Consider the following 17,137-nt stretch of genomic DNA (forward strand, 5'->3'; position numbering starts at 1 on the left):
TATCCTGCTCCTCCAACAATGGGAGTGCTTGCCACCAAATATATTTCACGCTCTTGATTGATTTATTTGAATTTATAACCTGTTCCTTTAAGACTCAGAGTTGGTAATGTTTATGATGAGGCTTTTTGTATGTATGTATTTATTAAGAATTTCTTGTATGCCGCCTCCTCCAAAGACTTTAGGCGGTGAACAACAGTACCAATAACAATGTTTTTAAAATAAATAAATAAACAAAGGACAAAAGCCTGGCAAAACAGGTAGTTCTTAAGAATTCTCACAGTTCTGACGATTGAACATATTTCTGCAAAGAGGAGGCAATGGTCAGAGCTGGACATGTACTCCTGGAGAAGGATACTTTTGCGGGGGGTGGGGAGCCTTTCTGAGCATCTGGTAATTTGTCATCTGCCTGTAACTTTTCTGGATGAAAAGAATTCAGATTTTTCACTTAGACACTACTTTCAAAGAGCAAAGACAAAATAAATAAATAAATCCCCCCACTGTTCTCAAAGGCTGGCACTCTTCAGTGCGTTGTACGGATGAATGTCTTTCCTTAGAATTAGTAGTAACCACCATTTTTAAATATAGCTTTGTTTTACTTGCAGCTTGATTCATCCCGACCCTTCATCTACCACTCTGTCAACACGCCTTGGATCAGTTCAGGAGGAAACAGGGAAGTCTCCTGCTCGAAACAGGCAAGTCACCCAAACTCCTCTATACTCGTATAGAAAATTGTATCTGTAGAGGCAAGACACTACTGAACCTGCTCTCATTTACAAATTATTTCTGCTGACCTTAAAGGTTTTAAATGATGATTAATGGTGATCTGTTGAAGGACAATGGTAATAAAATGTACGCAGTACTCCAAGTACTTGCAGTATCGTGTTGTAGATGATAGATTGCAAGTGGTCTGCAAACTGAGTGTGAAGTCCAGAGGTCAAGCTCATGGCTGAGTGGAACTGTATCAGAAAGATGTTGGGTGTCTGAAATGACTTTTTTCTTGGCTGACTACTGACTGTGTCTTTGGTTGGGTGAGGCCTTAGTGGACTATTCCCAGAAAATGGATCCTGGTGCTTTGCCAAGCGGAAGTGGTCTTGCTTGTCCAGCTTAATTCCTGTAGTTGAACAACATATGTCTTTTGTATGTATGTTCTGCAACCTTGTGTCCGACAAGGCATATGTTAGGAGAATAATGAAGACGTAAAGCCACATATTCAGTTCCCAGATTACAGGAAGGTTAAGTTTCTTTTCCAATAGTGCTTATTTTTTCTATTCTTCTAAAACAGATTATGTACAGATCTATGTTTTTGAGGCAGATTGCTATTTTTGAAGCCTAATATTCCTTGCCCCTTAATGCAGTACTTGTTCAAAGTACTATACCAGATCTCTAGTGGTTTCTACAATCTATCCTGTGCCCTTCTGTGTGGTTTGGCTTTAAAAAAGAACTCTTGTAAACTTGTTTATAAGCACTCAACAGCTCACGAAGAGTTGGGCCTTCCAGCTGTTTGGTAATTGTTCTTGTTCAGTAATGTTGCTTGTGACATGATCAAAGTTGGAGGCATTTGAAGCCAGTATTGTTGTTAGATGATAACTACTTCAAGGCAGTATTGTTGTTCAATGATAGCCGCTTCATCAGTTCTGGGTTAAAATTGTTTGTATTTGAAAAGGAGTTCCCCTTAAAAAAAAATTTGTGTGTAATCACCAATTTCTGTGACTAAATTGACCCTGACTTGGTACAAAGGGTGAACTCACAAGCTTCCTCCCCTCTTGCGTGCAAAATCTCCTCCTCTTTTCTTTGTTGAAGCTAAACATATGCACAGTTTTTAATGCTAACCATGGTTGGCTCAAACTGGGGTTTATAGCCCCAGTTTTAACAATGACTGCAAATGTGGGTTTGCAATTAACCATGGTTAATTACAAAAAGAAATGTCTAGAATGAGGGAAGTGTGCACTACAGAGCTCATAATCATAGGTCAGAGTACTGCATCTGCACTAGAACTTTTAAGTTAGAGGATAAGTTCTACAGCCCATAAAGATTTAAAATATGTCCTCTTCTGACACAGAAGAAATTGTTCTGGCTAATATTGCAGATGATTTAGGGTTGGTTTCCAAAATGTGGTTTCCCTAGGCAGACACCTGGAAGGGGGCAGAACTGGGCCAGAACCTGGCAGGTTAGGATCAATAAATTGTATATCCCATTCCCAGGCCTTCAACTGAGATTTAATTTTTAAATTATAATGTGTTTTGATGTGTGTTTATCTCTTATTATTTTTATATTTTTATGAATTTTAAATGTGTTGTATTTTGTTTTAATTCTGTACACTGCCTAGAGATTTTTATACTAGGCGGTATATAAATTCAATAACTAAATAACTAAATAAATATTAGTAAATAAATAAGCAAGCAGTTCAAAACTGTACTGGCTACATGCCAGAACATTATTTAACAGGTCTATTAAAATATTGGTCAGTTGGAAATCGTGATGATATCTGTCTGGCTTAAATTCATTCAGAAACAGTATTTGGTGGTAGTTACTGACAGTGGTCCCTCTATTTTTTTCTCATCTCTGTGCGGAATGAGTTTTGTTCTGGGCAGCAGTATCAAGGCAGTGTGTGGGCATCTGCATTCAGTATAGGGCCTTCCTGATTCAACCTGAGTTGGATCTAAAATAAACTGAGCGGACATCCAAAAACCTGTGAGCGTGCGCACGCCTTAGAGGGAACAGTGGTAACTGATAATTGCATATTCTTCCAGCAGCCTGAAAAGCAAATGTGCCAGTTCTCAATGAAAATAATTAGTTAAGCAGCATGCATTTAAAGAAGAGAATTTAAAGCTGAGACTAATTGAAGTGCATTTTAGGAAGACAATATTTTATGGTGAATAGATCTGTCAGTGGCTGTTACAATTGTGATATCTAAGTGGAGCTTCCAGGTTCAGAGGCAGTATATCACTGAATACCAGTTGTTATGGCCAATAAGTGAGGGGAGCAATTGCCTTCATAGCCTGCTTGTGGGCATCTCAGAGGCATCTCCTCCATTGAGAGGAGAGCTTGTCTTGTGGTAGCAAGCATGATTTGTCCCTATAGCTAAGCAGGGTCTGCCCTGGTTGCATTTGAATGGGAGACTTGATGTGTGAGCACTGTAAGATATTCCCCTCAGGGGATGAAGCCGCTCTGGGAAGAGCATCTAGGTTCCAAGTTCCCTCCCTGGCTTCTCCAAGATAGGGCTGAGAGAGATTCCTGCCTGCAACCTTGGAGAAGCCGCTGTCAGTCTGGGAAGACAATACTGAGCTAGATAGACCAATGGTCTGACTCAGTATATGGCAGTTTCCTATGTTTCCTATCTACCAACACTGGCAAACAAAATAGACTTTTAGCCAGAACCACGAGGCTCTTCTGTTTGGAAAAAAAGTATGTGTTGTCTTATGCCTTCAGTAACTCAACTCTTGGTTGCAACTCTTTGTCTTGTAGGAAAGAGAGAGCCCAAAGAGTTGTGCATGCTCAGAGCAGTCAGTCAGTCAATATTATGATCTTTGACCAATATCAAAACATCTAAAACAAATGTCAAATGTAAATATAGCCATATTGATAATATATCTGTATACTGGATCCAACGGTTAGCGAGCAGAGCATGTCAAACTTGTATTGCAGAACAGAATTTTGTGTGTGTGTGATAGACGCATTTGCACTTGTTAACAAATATTTGACATAGAATTTGTCCGATCGTCCTGGCAGGTATGTAAAATAGGTTCAATTAATTAACCTTTGTCCAAGACCTATTTAAGAGACACACTGCAGGAGCACATGTGCAACTGACTCAAGGCCAAACTAGATGTGAAAGGGGAAGGCTTGGTTCATATGCCTGTGCTGTTAACTTATGAAATGTGGGGTGGAATCTACAGTTGGAATCTCTGGTTTAGATCAAAGTAAAAGGGAGCCAGCTGGCAGAAGATTGTCTGGGGTGATGGAACACTGTAGTGATCAGCCATCCCTACCCCTAAAGAGTTAACCAGAAGTGAAGTCTTGACTGACAGACTGGTGAACTCCAGGGCTGAGCCAGTCAGCACACCAGGTGGATGGGACCTAGAGAGCTGTTGGGAGGAAGAAGGCCATTCTTTTTTAGAGAAGGATATGTGGCCAGGAAGGATGACTGCAGGAGAACAACTCTGAACGTCAGGAGGACAAGAAGCTTGAACTCTCCTCAGGAGTTTGGTGAGTTCAAGAAAAGGAAGCCTGGGCTTCGGCTTCAGGAAGTTTAGTCTAGGGAGAAGTTTGTTTAATAAGACTTTGTTTTAGAAGTTATATTCTGTGTGTGTGTGTGTTTTGCAAATTCCTGATACTGTTCTGTATAGTTTACTTACAACGTAATTGAAATAAGAAACACTAGCCTACGCTCGATACACCTAGGGCGTAGCAAAAGACTGTACGCATTTAAGTGTGCTTTTGCATTTTCTTACATGCCTGTTCTTTGCAACTGGGTAACCAAGGATTTTAAAGCGTGTCTCCCCAATATCATTTGGGGTGCTTTTGAAGTATTCTTGTAACCTACTGAGTATTTTTATCTGTAACTGAAAGCTGAGTAAGCCTCAGACAGAAGCAGTCTGTAGTATCTGAATAAATCTGTTTTTCTCTTTGGTTCTTTTCTTTTACAGGTCTCTCTGAGTTGGTTTTTAACTCAAGAAAGTGGGGGGGGGCTAAAGGGGGATTTCTCTGGTGCAAACCCATCTCCTCAGGCATTCAGCAGCTATCAGTTTTCTCACCACGTGTAGGCTTGCATGTGGAAGATTTTTGTACTTGTTTAGTATCAAAATAAAAAGTTTCCTGGGATCCCACCTGAAGCCCCAGAAGGTTCAAGCTCTCTAATAAAGAGGGGGGGTAGGTGGCGGCAGCCATTTTTGAACTGAACAAAAATACAGAAGAGTATTAGGAGAAGCCTAGTTATGCAGCTCGGCAGGGATGATTCAGCATTTCTTTCCCTCACATGAGCTTGCTCTGAGACAATGGCTTTAATCGACAACAAGCACACTTTGTTGTCCACCTGCATACCCCCTTCGGTGTAAAAATTCTGTGACGTGACAAATGTGGTGCCCCATCATATCCAGTTTGGTCCTTGTATGTTCTTGAAGTAGAGAAACTCAGGTTGGCAAAGAGATGCATGTGTTTTGCTCTCCCTTCCAGAGTAACTCAAATAAAACTTTGCAGTGTGTTGGTGCCTATGGGTTCTGGTGGTGATGGGGCAGCCCACCTTATTGTCATTGTGGTTCCAGTTTCTATGGCCATGTGCAGGTTCTCCCAAATGGCATCACCTTCATATGAGTGGAGCCCGATGGACTCTCATGCATTCCTGAGGCATGCGTGTCGGGAGTCACCATAAATATGAACTGGGTTTGAAAATTCTTATTGAGTAGTAGCTGATGATTTCTCCCTGGATTGGAGTGAATGGAGTACTCTGTCTAAATTTAAGAATTCTCTGGTTTTCTGTTCCAGGTTTATGCCTAATTTTAGTGGGTGGGTGGGATGAGTGAGAGAACAACATTGCTTAGAGGTTCCTTAATGCTGTGAAATGATTATCTGTTCTGTTAAAGTTTAATTTTTAAAGGGGTGGTGTAAGCTTAAGAACTAAACATTGTTCTTTTTCTCCCACTAGATCAGCAAGCGTTACTAACCTGTCCCTGGATCGGTCTGGATCTCCCATGGTGCCTTCCTATGAAGCATCTGTTAGTCCGCAAGCTAATCGCACTTATGTGAAGGAAACCAATGAAGACGAGCGCAAAATTCTTTTGGTACAAGCCACTCTCTTGTGTTGTCTTGCATTTTTTTCACAGAAATAAGCAGTGTCTAACTCCTTTATGGTACCTGACTTAAGTGTGGCCACCTTGTACTTATGTTCTCTTCTTTCTTTCTTGTGCTTCTTTCTTCTTTGAGTGGTATTTGTATCCTGTTCTTCCTTAAAAGAGGACAGGATGGTTTACTTCGGTTATCTCACTACAATCCTTTATGTACTTTGAAAAGTTATGTTTATATAATTTCTTGTCTAGTTCGTGTATAAGTGTGTTCAGCTTGCACATAGTAAGACTGGTACTTATTTTAAAAAGAAGCCATTAGGAATTGGTAACCACATGTGTAGACAGGTATTAGATCTGTCATGATTTAATGTAATCCACCTTTATGAGAGAAGATGCTAGTACTGGGTTGCTAATATGTGCATGAGTGTGTGTGTGTCCGTGTCATTTTCTAATTGCTGAGTTACATAGGGCAACCTTCTATGTAGATTCTAAATCCGCTGCCTAGGGACTCTTCAGTGCCTAAGGACAGATTCATACACATGCATGTGCATTGCCTGATAACTTATTTCTCAACGATTTGCAAATTAGTACATGAATGTTCTCAAGTGTTGTGTTTGAGGTGGCGACTGGTGGGTTGATAGAGCCCATTGAGGTATTTCACATGTGTCTCTGGAGGCAGCTTGTCACTTGTTTGATCTTGGACATGCTGGTCCTGAAGAAATATTTACTACCTGATTTGTAAAGCACTCTTATCCACCATGCAGCCTGCATAATGCTGGCTGCAAAGATCTCTTTGTAGAGCAACTTCTTATGTTTGCTTTCCTTGATCATTCTCTGGAGTTTTAAGATACCGAATAATGGTTTATGTTGTTAACAGTTCCTTTTGGTGCAAACTCACTGTTACTATGCACAGAGAACAGGAAGCCCTAATTATTGGGAGAGGAGTGCTCTCTAGTTGGTTGTTGCAAGTATCAAGAGCACAAAATGTTCCGAAGCGCTTTTTTATTGCTTTACCTACAGAGAGAATCAGCAGACATGGGTGTCACAAACTCTCTGTGAACATTTAATATTTTCTTGTGTAACCCTTTGCAGTCAGAAAACAAAGGTAACAATAGAAAAAAGCTAGTTTTATCAAATATACATGTAGGCATCTGTAAGTTTATAAATGTATATAAAACTAAATTGTCTTCACACATGAGAAAACAACTTTATGAATAACTTCCAAGATATGTAAATATTACCTCTATCTTGAGAACACTTAAGCCCATTGTTATCTAAAAATGTCATCACTTTGCCTTGTAGGACTCAGTCCAGTTAAAGGACCTGTGGAAGAAAATATGCCACCACAACAGTGGGATGGAGTTTCAAGATCACCGTTATTGGCTGAGAACACATCCCAACTGCATTGTGGGAAAGGAATTGGTCAACTGGCTCATGAGGAATGGCCACATTACCACCAGGTAATGGAGCTCTGAGTTCAAAACTCTGATACTCTTTACTTGTAGATTAAGCATACTTGTATGTTTATACTGCTTTTAATCTATACAGACTGTCCCAAAAGCATCCAGCTCAGAATGGTATCTAAAGGAGGTGTTCTAATTGCTTTAAACAAATCTTTATGTGACAGTCTGTGTTTATAGATTTAAAGCAGTATAAACATACACTGCAAAACATAAAACCTAAGCGTATTCCCTATCCAGAACTCCCACCCCATTTCTTATCCCAATTATAACAACCAAGTCTATATCAAGTAATCTTTCTAAATAGTAAGATGCGTGTGTATTTGGATATAGATATTTGTTCCAATATCATGATTTCCTTTCTATGAATGCAATATGGCAACCATTTTCCCCATAAATTGTTTTGCCTACCCTTCCTATAGAGTGTGGATGAAACGGGTTTCCACGGTTCAGTTTGAATTCGAACAGAACCACCAGTTTGCGAACCAATTTGGTGGAACCAACCAGCTGGTCCAGTTCATTTGTCAAACCAGTTCGAATTGTTTGCCCGCAGGGAATAATGGGAACTCGAGCCAGCCCTTTATTCCCCATGGGTAGTGCCTAGGGACAACAAAGTGTGTTGGGTGGTAGGGCATGATGAGTGCTGCCTACCACCCAAACCGCAAAACAATTGACTCATTTTTAATGAATTTTTGGTTTTTTTCCCCTGAGTCAGTAGAACCCTATTGGCAAAACAGCACACACGTCTGCCACACAAGTGAAACATACACATACTCACGCATGCGCGTGCACACACACGAATCTCCAGCAAAGAATACAGCACAAAACAGTCCAAAAAGAATCAGTGACCCAGAATCTACCAGCCACAGTGCCAGGTGCCCACGCTGCATCATTGGCACAAGTTGCTCTCCCACACACTGACACACAATTATGACTCCATTGCAACAGCAGCACCCTTTGCAATCATAGCCATAAGCTGAGCTCAACTAGAACAACCACCTCCTCAGCCCTCTTTTGACTGAGTACACCTTGCAGTGCAGATTGCAGACAGAGCAGACCACCAGACCAGAGCAGTGAGTGAAACACGTTAGTTAGTCTCAAGGGCAGACATGGAGCTCATCTCACCGCAATCACTGAGGAAACATTGCACACACTAGTGAGAGCTGAGCTCCACTGCCCATTTCTCACCACAACACCATCTCACAGACAAAAGCTCAACAAGTCTCAAGGAAGGCAGGCAACCAAGTCTGGCCTTTGTCCATCTGAGATCCATCAAAACCAGATAGTCAGTCATCAATCATAGCCGCGGCAATAGCATAGCAAGCATATTAAACAGTGCTGAGGAAAAGAGAACTACCTAGTTGCTTGATAAGAAGTCATCTTTCTTCACTTCGTGTCTGGAATTGGTTGGGCCCTGGCGATGCTGACAGCCTGCCTGGCTGACACATGTCAGGCCCCCAGTCCACACTCATCATCAGCCATGGTTGGGGTTGGGTGGGGCACATGTGTGCATGTCTGTGCTTCTTTGAAAAAGGTTAACAGTAATATACAAGTAAGACACAAAAAAATAAAGCCTGCCTGCCTGCCCTACCATGGCCTCCTATTGGTGCTGGGTCTCAGGGCACTACTCCATTATCATCCTGGGCCTGGCAGTGGGCACGCATGTGTGTCAGCAGCACTAACGGACAGACTGTGACACATCTGGTTTTGGGGTTGGCCAGGGTGGGGTGAGCTGACAGTGGTGTTGCAGGAGGTGGGAGTGACCATGGGTCACCCACCCTCCACATCCAGCTCAGGATAGCCCAGCAGTGGGAGGTTGGCCATCAGGAAGACCAGATGTTCCAACAAGCCAGTATCCAAGTGCGAGTGATGTGATATCACCACATCCCCAGCCATGGAGAAGACACTCTTGCTCTAGACACTGGTTGGCAGGCAGGAGAGGAGCCATCCGGCAACCACTGCCAAGTCCAGCCAGACTTGATAACGCATTGCCCCAAACTGGGCCAGTTCCATCTCTGGATCTGCCACCACTGGCTCATGCAGGTTCTTCAGAACAGACTGCTCAACACTGCTGCAGGGTTCGGCTGGCACTTCCCATACCCCTGGCAAGGCGCCAAGGCACCTCCCCCCCCGTGAACCACTGGGTGGAATTGCCAGATGTGTTGGTGCTGCCAAGGACACCATGCTGCTGGCCTGGGGAGCGGTGGTGATGCTGCTGCTGGGGGTGGAGTGGGCAGAAGTAGGCACTCCAGCACCCTCCTCCTGATTCTGACCCAGCATCCTCCAGTGTTCTCTCTAATTTTTCTCATCTGTGTGTGGAACGAGTTTTGTTCTGGGTGGCAGGATCAAGGCAGTGTGCATGCACGTGCATTCAGAATGGGGCCTTCCTGATTCAACCTGAGCGGGATCTAAAATTAACTGAGTGGACATAAAAAAACGTGCAAGTTGTGCATGTGCGCACACCTTAGAGGAACAGTGGTCTCCTCTCCTTGGCCTGCCTGATTTCTTGAATCGGGAGGTCCCTCCACTTGGGCAGCTCGTCAGAGGTGACAGCATTGCCCTTCATCTTTGGATCACATAGGCAAGTCAAAAAATGCTCTGCCGATTGTCCCAAGATGTTGCTGAGTGACTCCACGACTCCAGTCCCCAGCCAATCTGCCAGGGTGAGTGGTTCCTCAGTGGACAGCGAGGTCTGGAGCTCACCCATTGTCTTCTCCAGGAGTAGAGTGGTGGGCAGAGCCTGGCTCAGTGTTGCTGTCTCGGCACAAGCTGTTCATGGCAACAAGGAATGGCTCGAATGTCAAGACAAGCTTGGAAATGGGCTCCGAGTCCACGTATGACAGGTTGCACACTCTCAAGCCACACCTCATTGCCAGGCCATGGATGGTCATCTCTTGCTCCTGGAGGTTGGAGTCCCACTGGGTTTGAACATCCTGAGGGATCAGATGTTCAGGTAGGCAGAGCTCATGCTATCTCTCCCGGAGCATCCACCTAGCCTTTTCGCTCTGGTGGAAGTGGGCTGCTGTCTTGCAGCAAGAGCAGCTGTGGCAACAGCAGGGTCTTCAGCAGGGGAGGCCTGTTCTTAGCTTTGCCATGCACCCTCCTGGAGGGCATCCTTTTCTCCAAACTAGGCCCTGCATAAAAGAAAACTCTAACCTAAAACCAAGGGGGTTTGTGGTGATGGTGGTGTTACCATTCAGACGTCATCAGCTGGAGTCTCACCAGGAGGGAGCTTAGGGAATCTGGCCAAGCAGCACACACTGGCACTTGACAGCCAGGTGAAGGGCCAATGGGAGCCAGCAGGTACGTCACCCACCCGCAGAAAGAAAAGCCACAGCAATCAGTTAAGTCACTGGAGTGCTGTAACTTAGGAAACCAAAAAGCAGTTGGCACTGCAAGAGAAAAATTAAAAATAAAGAGACAAAGATAAGACTCTGTCAAAGGCCCAGCATGGCAACATGCAGCAGGATCCAGCAGTAAGGCACCGCGAAGGCAGCAAGGCCAGCTCTTTTCTTCTAGAATCCAGAGGCAGAGTGAAGCCAAGCAGGCGCTGCCTGGCTTTACATACACTTTGACACTTCCTCCTTCTTGCTCCCCCCACCTTGTTCTTTCCCTCCAGCCAATGGGGGCAGAGTTGCCCTGACAACACTTGATTTTGAATGCCGACAAGCCAACCAGAGCAAAGGGGATCACAAGCCCATCAGGAGGCAGTGGAAGGAAGTCTATCAGCAAAGGGAGAAAACTAATTAACATAGCAGACAAAATGGCGGCCACCATAGCCGCTCAAACCTCCAAACTGGTTCAAATTGAACCGGGTCGGATTCAGTTTGATCGTGGACCAGCTGCCTTTCTTTGAGGCTGGTCCGATTTACGATTGAGCCAGTTGAACTGAACTGGTTTGAAGCAAACCAGTTTGATATTGAACTGGTTTGGCACACCCCTACCTTCTGAGTTTAATAAGGAAACTTTATTCATATTGATTGATTTGATTTGATTTGATTTATATACTGCCCTTCCACAATGGCTCAGGGCGGTTTACAATTATTGCTATCACAGGCTTTTAATATCCAGTCAAACTCTATTGGGGACCCCAGAGTTTTCCCACATGTCCTTCAACCAAGCATGTTGCAGCTAAATTTCAGAAAAAACTTAATGGCAGTGTTTGGTTTTAATCTAATAGAGTGTGAGGGGGGTGGGTGGGTGGAGGCTTCCCATTAATATGAAGCATGGCTTGTTTGCATGGGTCATCTTGAGCTACTTCCTGTGCAAACCCTGTTTAGTGCTACATGGTATTCTGGATGTGTCTGTGAATGGATGGCACTAACTTTATAACAGGAAACTTGTATTTAAATGGCCTTGCTGTCTCTTGCAACTCTGTGGCTAGTGAAATAAGTGATGTTTGTATTGTGCACGTTGAGACTGCCCTTGGCTGAGAGAGAGACAGTGCTAATATTTTATGTTTTTGTAAGCACTTCATATAAGGTTTTTCAGGTGAAGCTTGCAAAGCAGTTTACATGAGAATACTAAAACATTCATTTTAATATATTGTACTGCTAAAGAATAGTACAACAAACACTTAAGCAATAAAAACGTGCTGCACTCTTACAGCAGGTGCTGTAGCAGTCGGTTCTGTCTTTCCCCTCAGAGCAAAGTGGCTCTTCAACCACCACCCTGTGGTGGCAATTGGAGAAGGAGGGGTCACTTCCGCTGGAACCGCTAGGAGCTGGGTGGTGGCAGCTATCCAGACTGCCCTATCTTCAGTCTCCTCTCCCAGGTCAAGATGGTTCTTCAACCTGTGGTGCTAGTTGGGGGAGGGAGGATGACACATGGTGATAGCACATGACCTGGAACGGTTGGAGGAATAGACTAACAGCACATCTGTTAGTGACATCATAGCAAGTGGGAAGGTGAGGGTAGAAGGGATGTAACTGACATGAGCAAAGCCTTTCTAACACGGTTATCTGCCTATGGTCAGAGCATTTCATAAGCACTGACCAACTCATTCTTGGAAGTTTCACAATGTGGGCTTAGCCCTCAGCCTTTTGACTGAAGTTCTCCTGTTCAAAGAGGTCACTTTGTAGTTATATCATGGAAATTCCTCATTTGTCCACCCTTCCTGAGCAAAATCTTCCGTTTATCTTCTCTAGTATGAATCTTGTTAGGGACGGAAGGCAGGTTTAATCAGTCCTCATTTCCTTCCCATTAGCTCAATTCAGACTGAGTTTTCTTTCTTTAAAACATTTCTACCCTGCCTTTCTGTTGACAGCCCCTTCCTTTGTGTGATGAAGGCTAAACTTCAGTAGGGCATTTCTTTTTCTTTTTTCATGGTTGGGGCCTCTCAGGTAACATTCAGACATAAATTTTGGGCTCATGGTCCTGCTTTCCTTCTCCTCCTCCTGATTTGTTTGATCTCAGGCTCAGAAGAAAAATGAGTGGTGTCATCAGGTAACTTGCTAGTATTCTAACTGTACTTGGGGAGGCTTGGATAGCTTTTTCTTCTCTTAATTTTTAAAGAAGATTCAGTGTGATATGTTTTTTCCCTCTTTCCGTGCCAACATCAATTTTTGTTTGTCCAGGCAGAATTCTAGACCCCTGGAGTTTAATTCACCTTCCACTCCTAGTAACCCATATATTAATTGGTGATTTATTGGCACCCCATCCATCTTTTCATAAATTTAAAAGTATGTATTTAAATTCTGTGACTAAATTGTGCAGAGTAAAGGCTGCGTGAGGAAATTATAGTAGTTTAGGGATCCTGTTAGATTAAGGTGGGGGCGGGGGCAGAAATGAGCCTTGCAGAATGTAACGGGGGGGGGAGGAATTTTCATTGGACTTAGTGGATTAAAATGAGTTGCACGTGGATACGTTGGTTTCCCATTTGACTAGAATAAGATTCGCTCACTTGTGAATGAAGTTTTCTTTGGGATATTTAGGATCCATCAGTTAAATAATATTTATGTGCCTCATCTCTGTTCTATCTATTCCCACTCACTTGTCATTTCCCTAGCTGGTATTCATATTCTTATATTTCTCTAGTCCTACATACTACCCACATCTCTGGGGAAACTTGCCTTAAAGTTTGGGCTTGTGGCTGAGATTCTTGGGATAAACTACATGGTGAGAAGCTGGTCATGATTATTGGCAGTAGACTGTGGGTGGGGGACCTTATATGCTTGTGGAGCTCTGGTATTGCTGAAAGGGGAAACCCTGTGTGTGTGTGTAGCTTTGATTTGTCATGTCTGGCTTTAATTGATCTTTTATTGGTGGAGGTTCTGTCTGTCTTACCTTAATTTTATTTTTAAGAAGGTTACTTGATATTATCTATCAAGTATAGCACACTTGATAATAAATGCTTTATTAAACTGGGATTCAAACTGTCTTGCTTCCAGAGCTCAAGCTATTGCAATAGGACAGGCACTAGTAGATGGCCGTTGGCTGGATTGCGTTAGTCACCATGATCAGATTTTCAGAGATGAGTATGCACTCTACAGGCCACTACAGGTATGAACATCTTCTTTTGAGCTGGTTTTATGTGTGGATTGGACTGTTCAAATAAGTGCTTTCTGCTTCTGTGGTACCCCAAAACCTAATGGCTGTGGTGGTTTTCCTCAAGACTAACTATTTGGGGAGAGTGAGTGTGTGCTTGTTTGAAAAGGTGGGCAAAAGCACTTCTGAGTAAGTCACTATGTAAACTAATTCACTTAAGGTCAAGAAATCTAGGAAGGAAACTGTGAAACCTTCAATGAAAAGAAAGGTAGGGCATCTCACAGGTAACTTGAAAGGGGTGGGGGTGGGGGTAGAGAAAGCTGTTACATTATTTTCTTGGTTAAACCTAAACTTAGACTTTTAAGAACACATTAGTTTGGGCTTGCACTCAAGTTGTACTCAGTTGTATTGTACTCAGCCCTGTACAGTTATTTGATTCCAAAGGATTGAAGCTGAATAAATTGCACAGTGAGCTGGCTTCATGTGGGGGCACCCATTTCCACAGCTCACCTCCACGCAGAGTAGTTCTCTGTACTGTACATTGAAGAGTCCTAGATGTACCAGTGCTACCGGTTCGTCTAAGGACTCTTCAGAGTGCAATGCTGCGAGCCCCAGTGGTATCAGGGAAGGTGTGCAGAGAGCACAGGGAAGCGTAATATTTCCCAGTACTTGCTTCATGGGGCCACACTTGACTTCCCAGTGCTCCCTGCACACCTTCTCATGCGTCTTCCCAGATGCTGCTGGGGCTCGCAGTGGCACTAGTATATCTGCTACTTAAATTTTGTATTTGTATGTGAGAGTTGAATTAAAACATAATACTCTCTGTGGGGCACAGGACAATTATTTATTTAGTGTTTCTTGAGACTTTAACTATATACTCAATACATTCTGAATCCATCCAAGTTGTTTTTTGTTTTTAAAAAGTAGTATATTCACTCAAACATGAAGGTTCTTGCAAAAGAGAAACATATCTTAAATGAGAAGATCTAATAAACCTCTATACACAGTACAATACTGGTGTTCTCAGCTTCTGTCCAAATCTCCTATAAAACATGACAGTGGGCTGGGGCAGCTTACATCTGGCTTTATGCAACATCCCTGGGCTTTGGGAGCATGTGCTTCCCTGCCACCACTACTTTATCTGGATGAACGTTGGAAGAATTCTAACTCCTTTTCTGGTTAGAAGCAAGCTGAGATCATTCATTACATCTGAACAGAGTGATCCCGGCTTGTTCAGATCATGGTTTATTTCAGAACGCTGGCTAGAATTGCTTGGCTCCTAACTAGAATCAGAAGTGGAATTCTTCTGACCCTCACATGGCCAGGAGAAAGGGGGAGTGTATTCTCCCCAAGCTTGTGGATAGCTTGCAAAGGCAATATTTAATCCTGGCTCTTCCGTCTATCCCTCTGGCCCGTATTATACATCTGACAAAGCTGGGTCTAATATTATTCAACTAATTGGTAAGGAAGACATTTCAGCAGTAGGGTTGCCAACATTGCGTTGGTTGTATTTGGGACAGGGACTAGTGGCGGGGCGGGGGCAGGGGCATGTCTACCTAGGGGCAGGGCTTGTTTTTGTTAGTTTGTTTTTACTTTTAAAGCTGCCACTGAGCAGCGGCGGAGCAGCAACACAGAGGCAAGAGCTCTCCTGGCCGCTTCGCAAATGATGTATTGCTCTGGATGGGGCAGGGGCAGGGCTTGCTGGGGCGGTGCACTGGGGCGCAGAAGCCTGAAATCGGCCTGACTGCCTCATTTGGAGGCAGACAAGGCCGAGGAAAGGAGCCTTTCTCCCTCCCTCCCTCCCGGTCCTCCCCTCCCTCCTGCAGTGAGTGGCAGTGAGTGCTTTTCAGTGAATTTATGCAGCTGCAATGCCGCATCTGTCACCAGCATGCGGCCACCGCAAGCCCTGCCCCTGTCCCATCCAGAGCCATATATACCCTAACTGGCTTTAAAAGTTTCAAAAAAAAAAAAATTTTTAAGGTCAAAAAGCAGGAGAAAGTGAGTTTTGAATGGGACAAACATTTCCCTGCAGGAAATCAGGACATCCCGCATTGTGCAGGACAACCCTGTTCAGCAAGGTTTAATGGATCAACATAAATATAGTTGCAACTTGGTTCTCAGTTGTCAGTGATTATAAATCTAAGTATTGAACATAAACCAGTCACACACACACACACACACACCTTTTATACACATTTATTTCTGCCCTTGAAGGGTTTCTTTTAAAAATTCCTCTAGTCTTTGGCCTCCTTTTATAAAACCTCCCACCTGCCATATACAAAGCATTAGGTTTTGCTGATCACTCAAGTTGTGCTGAAAAGTAACTGGTAAATATTCCCACACAAGTGGAGGGCCAGAACAAAATACAGCTCAAGTCAATGCCAGCTCTGCAGTCTCCAAGGAAAAATCATTATAGTTCGTATTCTGCAGCAAAAATCTTGGTAGCCATATAGGGGCACTTATTTCAGAAAGCTCTGCTCCTCCCCCTAAAGAGCTAAAGCTGTGCAAGCATACAGTGGTGGGTCTTGTGCAGGAGAACCTCCCAGTAGATTGAGCCCTTTGAGAGTGCAAGCTTCCATGGCTACTGTTTTATAGAACTCTAGAAAACATTTGTACACACACTTAGAAAACTCAAAATGATTTGAAAGAAGATACATATGCAGAGAAGGTTGCTTGCTTATCCAGTTTGCAAACTGATTTGCAGGCTTCTCTCTGACATTTCTAAAAGATCAAGCAAATTTTACTCTGCGTTAGTTACTTGTGATTTCTCTAGTGTCTGCACATTTACAGTTTAATGTGCTAGTCATTTTAATTCCTCTTTATGCCAACTATAGCAGAACCAAGTGTAGTTAACTTAGTTAAACTTGATTTGAATAAGGAATTTCTGCAACTTCCCAGGGATTAAAGGATTTTTCTTTAGCTTAGCATTCCCACGGCCTTAGGACTATGATAGAGTTTTAGCTCTAGATACCTTCTTGATTGGGATGACAGAAGGAAAATAGGATTAACTGGCTTCTTGAACTCTTGGCTTTAAAGAGGATTTCCTGCTATTACATCCCAAACCTTGCTTCAGAGCTGCATTTTAAAGAGGACAGAACTGGCCTTATGGGTAGAACAGGTTGATGTCACTTTTGTTTGGTTAAGAGTATTGCTCAAGAAGTAAATAGGTATGTTTCTTCCTTTTGGTTGAGCATACTAACCTTGGGGCAAAGGCTACATTTCAGCACAGCAGTTTGGCTGCAGCCCCAGAATTCCAGTTCCAGCTAGCTGTGTTGGATATGGAAGGAGATAGTACTATACACTCTTGCTGTCTTGCTATGAGTGGCATGGGTGTGAAGGGGATGGGAAATGAACCATGCAGTTGTAATACCTACAGAATAATAGGGGAAATCCACATTCATCTAATGTGGG

General features: G+C 43.3%; 1 protein-coding gene across 7 annotated transcripts in view; it reads left to right on the forward strand.

The window, feature by feature from the left end:
- PIKFYVE (phosphoinositide kinase, FYVE-type zinc finger containing) overlaps window positions 1–17,137 on the forward strand; it is a 121,726-nt gene that overhangs the window by 36,112 nt on the left and 68,477 nt on the right. For all 7 annotated transcript variants that reach the window (XR_008312919.1, XM_053282805.1, XM_053282804.1 and 4 more), the window contains 4 exons: window positions 603–692; window positions 5,642–5,777; window positions 7,083–7,240; window positions 13,630–13,741. Coding sequence is in view for 6 of the 7 variants with exons in the window: in XM_053282805.1 (XP_053138780.1) it covers window positions 603–692; window positions 5,642–5,777; window positions 7,083–7,240; window positions 13,630–13,741 (496 nt within the window). In the remaining variant the exon portion in view is untranslated. The remainder of the gene's footprint in view (window positions 1–602; window positions 693–5,641; window positions 5,778–7,082; window positions 7,241–13,629; window positions 13,742–17,137) is intronic.

This window comes from Hemicordylus capensis, chromosome 1, assembly GCF_027244095.1.
Source record: "Hemicordylus capensis ecotype Gifberg chromosome 1, rHemCap1.1.pri, whole genome shotgun sequence".
NCBI lineage: Eukaryota > Metazoa > Chordata > Lepidosauria > Squamata > Cordylidae > Hemicordylus > Hemicordylus capensis.